We start from the raw sequence: 6,009 nt of genomic DNA on the forward strand, positions 1-6,009 counted from the left end.
AACAACATATATATATATATATATATATATATATATATAATTCAAATTTGTACAAAAAACAAAATATAGATGAGTTAACAAACAATGTGTTTTAGTTTGACATTCAGGAAAAATGTAAGAAGCCTGAATGTATATAATGTATGTATGTGTCAAATTCAATAAGATCAGAGATTTATTATACTTAAGGGTCATTTCTCTTAAGTCGATTGTATCTCTTCCTTATATCAATAAATCCCTGCCTAGTGTAGAGATCAGTAATTCCTCTGGATTTTGGTCTGTGTTTTAAATTCCATGTTTTTCATTTGCAGACACACACAAATTTTGTTAACTGCATTCGTTACTCTCCAAATGGTGAAAAATTTATCTCTGGTGGTGCTGATGGAAAAGTAAGTACTAAGGATAAATGTTTGGGTTTGTTTTCATTTTGTGTGATGTCCTTAAAGTAATAGTGCAGGGATTACTCTGCAATTAAGAACACACACATACACGTGTGTGTGTGTGTGTGTGTGTATAAGGACTCTAATTTGCTGCCAATGTATAAATGTGTGTGTGTATATATATATATATATATATATATATATATACATACACACGTATATATATATATATATATACATACACACGTATATATATATATACATACACACGTATATATATATATATATATATACATACACACGTATATATATATATATATATATATATATATATATATATATATATATATATATATACACACACACACATTTATACATTGGCAGCAAATTAGGGTCCTTTATGTCTGACTGATCCCTTCAAAGTTCATTTACAATTATTCTGCAATAAAGCTTTCATCTTATTTCTATTTTATAAAAATTATAACTGTAATGAAATTAAAAGAAAAAAGGTCTATTGTGAATTCTGAACCATTTTCTCACTGGACTGTAATTAATTTGTCTTTAGTTAGATATGAAAATAACATCCACTGAAAACTGATTTTGTACTAAAATTGTTATCTCTCTTTTTATAACTGCCATTTCGTTTTAATCATTGTCGATATGCCAATAGTGAAATAGTTACCTAGATTATAGTTTAGTATGAAAATATTTACTCATATTTAACTGTTTTTATATTAACATTCATTTGGTGACTTGTAAAAATATGGAAGTTCTTGCGGAAATACAAAAGCAAAAATGAAAATAAAAAAAAATATTGTGAAAATCCAGTGATGTTGAAGTTTGATTCGCACACATACACACAAACCCAAAAACACACACACACACACACACACACACACATAAAGACAGCATGTAAGCTGAAACTTCAAAGCCACTTTCAACTTTTCTATTACTATGGTAATGTGAGGATGTCCCATCTTCCTTGAAATAAAACTCTACATCTTCAAAGTTTACTTGAATAATAGGTGTGTCACCTGTGTGAAAAGACTGCTGTTGGCTTGTGCAGGCTCTCTTTACCATATATACACACACAAGAGTTAATATATAGATGATTTTAGTGTTAGGAAGAGCATCCTGCCATAGAAACCATGCCAGAACATACAGTGGAATCTGACACAGCCAATGGCTTTGCCAGCTTCTGTCAGACCATCCAACCCATGTCCGCATGGAAAACATGTTAAATGATGAAGATGCTTTATCCAAGTGTTGTTTATTCAACTCTATTTTTGCTGTTAATTATTGAAAAATTAATCCTTGTTGTTTTATTACATTTTTTTTTCCTAGGCCTTTGTTTATGATGGAAAAAATGGTGAAACAATTGGTGAACTTGGTTCTCCTGCTCACAAAGGTGGTATTTATGGGGTAAGAAGATAATCATTTTTCCCTGTTTGTTTTTTTTCTTTGTAAATCTTCTGCAAGTTGTACAGTTTTATAAAGTTCTTATATTTTATTTACGTCATTTCCTGAACAAAATTTTATTATCTTTTATTTTTACCATATTATAAAGCGGAACCATGGTTTATGTGCGGGCGACACATGAAATCTTTCAAGCGGGATCGTTGCCGGTGCCCCTGGACTGGCTCATGTGCGGGCAACACATGAAATCTTTCGAGTGGGATCATTGCCGGTGCCCCTGGATTGGCTCATGTGCGGGCGACACATGAAATCTTCCGAGTAGGATCGTTGCCGGTGCCCCTGGGCTGGCTCTTGTGCGGGTGACACATGAAATTTCTTCGAGTGAGATCGTTGCCGGTGCCCCTGAACTGGCTCTTGTGCGGGTGACACATGAGGTTTCTCGAGCGAGATGAGCGTGGCCGTTGCCAGTACCGCCTGACTGGCCTTCGTGCAGGTGACACATAAAAGCACCCACTACACTCTCTGAGTGGTTGGCGTTAGGAAGGGCATCCAGCTGTAGAAACTCTGCCAAATCAGATTGGAGCCTGGTGTAACCATCTGGTTTCACCAGTCCTCAGTCAAATCGTCCAACCCATGCTAGCATGGAAAGCGGACGTTAAACGACGATGACGACGACATTCTTTCAAGTCCAACAGAATGCCACTCATTTACAGAGGAAGTAACCTCACCATCACCCACATCATGATAGGATGTGTGATGGAGCAAAAGGGTTGTTAACTAAAGCTTCTCATCTGCAGCATCTGCATCACATCTAAGGACAGAGATTCAGTCCATCAGGTCTCTTCTTTTCATTTCTGGATCATCTCATTGGCTCTAGAATTAAGGAGATATTTACCCTGGTTAGGACTTAATAAATAATATCACCAATTGGGATATCAAAGGAATAACTATTTTGACAGCTGCATCCCCTTCTTACTGCAAACTGTTTAACTCTTTAGCATTCAAACCAGCCATATCTGGTTCTTATTTTTATGTTCAAACTGGCCAGATCTGGCCTCTCACACATACCCTACAATGTCATTCTAGAAATAGGCAATCACATCATCATAATCTTGAAGCTTCAAGATAATGTATGATTAATTCAGAATGATGTGAATGAATAAGCTTGGCATTTGACAGAATAATCTGAATGCTAAAGGATTAACCATGAACTGGAACCCATTTCTGTCGGTTGGTTGGTTGGTTGTGTTGTGCTGGGGAACAAAGACACATATTTTATTCAGGAGTGCAACATAATGGCTGTTGTACTTGAGGTTTGATTTGAACTCTTGATTTTGTAGTCCATTGTCCAACACCTTAAAATAACAGCTACTATGCTTCTCTCCCTCTCTTTTCAGAAGGTTATCAAACTAATGCAAACACGAAACTACATCTTATGTAGAACTAGGATGTCCTAGTACATCTTATCTAGATCTAGGATGTCATTGTTAGATACTACAGATTATTAAGTTTCTGTTATTAACACCAGGTCTACTCTCCGATTTAGCAGATCTATAATCAAAGACTGGGTGGATTTGAGGGAGATCTGATTGCTATTTCTAAAACTCCTGGTAACCATATACACTCCTTTCTTGATCATTGATAATTTGTGATTTTTTTAGCTCCAGGTCAGACATCCCAACTGACAACTGTCTAATTTTTTTTTTTTCAGATAGTGTATCTATGACTACACAATCTAATGTAGAGTCTGTCTCTCTCTTTTTTTTTTTAAGTAATGTGTAATTTGAAGGAGATTTAGCTGTTATTTCAAGCAGATTAAGCAACCACATAGAGGCTGTAAATGCACCCCTGTTTGCTGTGACCTTGTACAAAAAAAATGTTTGACTACTGTGAAATATTTTTCCATTTTTATGTGAAGGATTGTGGTTTGTTTTCAAGTTACACTGAGGCATCTTCTGCAGACAAGGACATCAGCTATCAGTGGGACGTTTATTTTTAACTGAGACATCTGTTGTAGGTAGCATTTCTGCTGTAGGCTAAGACATCTACAACAGCTGAGATGTTTACTACTGACTTGGGTAGATATTCCAGTCTGTGGCAGCTATCAAAATGCACAACACAAAACTTAAATCATAATATTTGTATTTATATCTGAGACAAGTGTCTCTGTCAACAAATATAACTATTTCTGTGTGAAATTGTTTTCTTTTTAATCTGATCAAATCTTGACATTGGAACTTGCATTTCCGATGCTGCTTTCATGTTTCTTTGATCACCTTAGATCAATTAGACATATTCTTCTATGTTGCCAACATGAATATTTCTATCCAATATCACTATCTGTTTTGGTATAATTTGTTATGGCTGAATGCCCTTCCTGATACCAAACACCCCATAGAGTGGGCTGAATGCTTTTTATGTGGCACCACCACAATCAAGGTCAGTTTTGGCATAGTTTTTACAGCTGGATGCCCTTCCAAATACCAATGTAGCACCAGCACGAGCAGGGTCGCCAAATAACTTGCAAGACTAGAAATTCTGAGAAGGGAGAGGGCATTGGAGGAGGTGATCTTGTGTCAGCTGATGAAAGGTGAGAGTGTGATAGAGAGACGGAGAGGCAAAAACAGGTGTCTTGCTACCTGGCCAGCTCCTATCAAACTGTCCAACCCATGCCAGCATGGAAGATGGATGTTAAATGATAATGATGATGATCTCAGTTTATGACCATTTTCATTCTGGTTTTCTTTCTCTTCGTGGCTATACTATCTTTATTATGAAGTATTCTGGCCCCTGGTTTATAAAGACAAGGAATTAATTGAAACATGACTGCTATATTGATGATCACTTGACCACAGATGCAAGACGATTCTTCAACCCTATTTCTGTCCACTGCTTCTTCAAATTAATTATCATCTATGTACTGCCTCCCTTCATGTCCATCTCATTACCATATCTTCCCTCTTTGACCTTTCATTTAGCACTTTTCTCCCAATCCTTCCTTTTCCAGGGTCAGCATCACTCTGGAAATCCCTCCCACTTTATATTTTTCTGACAGACAAACTCCTATAGATTGTGAATCTCAACATCTGCATCAATCTCATTAGTCACTCCCACTTACTTTGATTCATCATCATCATCACCATTGTCATCTTATGCTAATTTTCCGATGCTGGCATGAGTTTGTTGAGTTATCATGGGCCGCTCAGTTTTTATTTAGAATTGTTGCTCTTTTAGGAATGGTCGGAGGGCCACATCTCACTCAAGCATTTTCTTTTGACTTGGTTTTCACAACTGAATGCCCTCCCTCATATTAACCATTGTACAAATAAAATGCTGGTTGTGTTTTGGTGTGGCACCAACACTAAAGAGGTACCATCCTTGACAGTGCAAGAGTTGGGAAATCCTATCTTGTTTAAAAAAAAATAAACAGATACAAACAAGCCCTCCATAATGATTTATTCTCAATACTATTGATTTAGTCTCCGTTTTATTGATTGACGAACGAACAAAAACTTTAATCAAATTTTCCATTTTGACAGTTCTTATTTCTCTCTTGTTCTTCACTTTAGATTGCTTTCAATCCAGACAATTCTGAAGTGCTGACAGTCTCTGGTGACAAAACTGCCAAGATCTGGGATGCTAATACATATACTTTGATCAAGTAAGTCTTATTCAATTATTTTAATTCTTAACACCCTGTACGACTTCAGTCTTCGCCACACCACATCACATCTGTCTGTTAATCATGCCGTGTCTGACACTGAGGAATCAAACTTCTGGTGCTTATATTGGCTGTAACAGGAAGTTAAACTCTGTGATATAGGGGAGATAACTGTATTCCATTCTTCTGTCATTTATTTACATCATCATCATCGTTTAACGTCCACTTTCCATGCTAGCATGGGTTGGACGATTTGACTTAGGACTGGCGAACCGGATGGCTGCACCAGGCTCCAATCTAATCTGGCAGAGTTTCTACAGCTGGATGCCCTTCCTAATGCCAACCACTCCAAGAGTGTAGTGGATGCTTTTACGTGCCACTGGCTAGCCCCTTTTTTCTAAACACAACACAACTCTTTATTCCATGCATCCTAATCTTTCTAACAATTATCTACATGGATTACCATTGAACTTTAAAAGCTCAAAGACAATATAATGTATTGATATATTTATTTTTTTATATATTATTTTTTATTTTTTTGTAAAAAACATTTTC

General features: G+C 36.3%; 1 protein-coding gene across 1 annotated transcript in view; it reads left to right on the plus strand.

The window, feature by feature from the left end:
• LOC106872176 (actin-interacting protein 1) overlaps positions 1-6,009 on the plus strand; it is a 51,917-nt gene that overhangs the window by 29,456 nt on the left and 16,452 nt on the right. The window contains exons 6-8 of the mRNA XM_052975649.1: positions 309-386; positions 1,722-1,799; positions 5,363-5,454. Coding sequence (XP_052831609.1) covers positions 309-386; positions 1,722-1,799; positions 5,363-5,454 — 248 coding nt within the window. The remainder of the gene's footprint in view (positions 1-308; positions 387-1,721; positions 1,800-5,362; positions 5,455-6,009) is intronic.

Source organism: Octopus bimaculoides, chromosome 22 (assembly GCF_001194135.2).
Source record: "Octopus bimaculoides isolate UCB-OBI-ISO-001 chromosome 22, ASM119413v2, whole genome shotgun sequence".
Classification (NCBI taxonomy): Eukaryota; Metazoa; Mollusca; class Cephalopoda; order Octopoda; family Octopodidae; genus Octopus; species Octopus bimaculoides.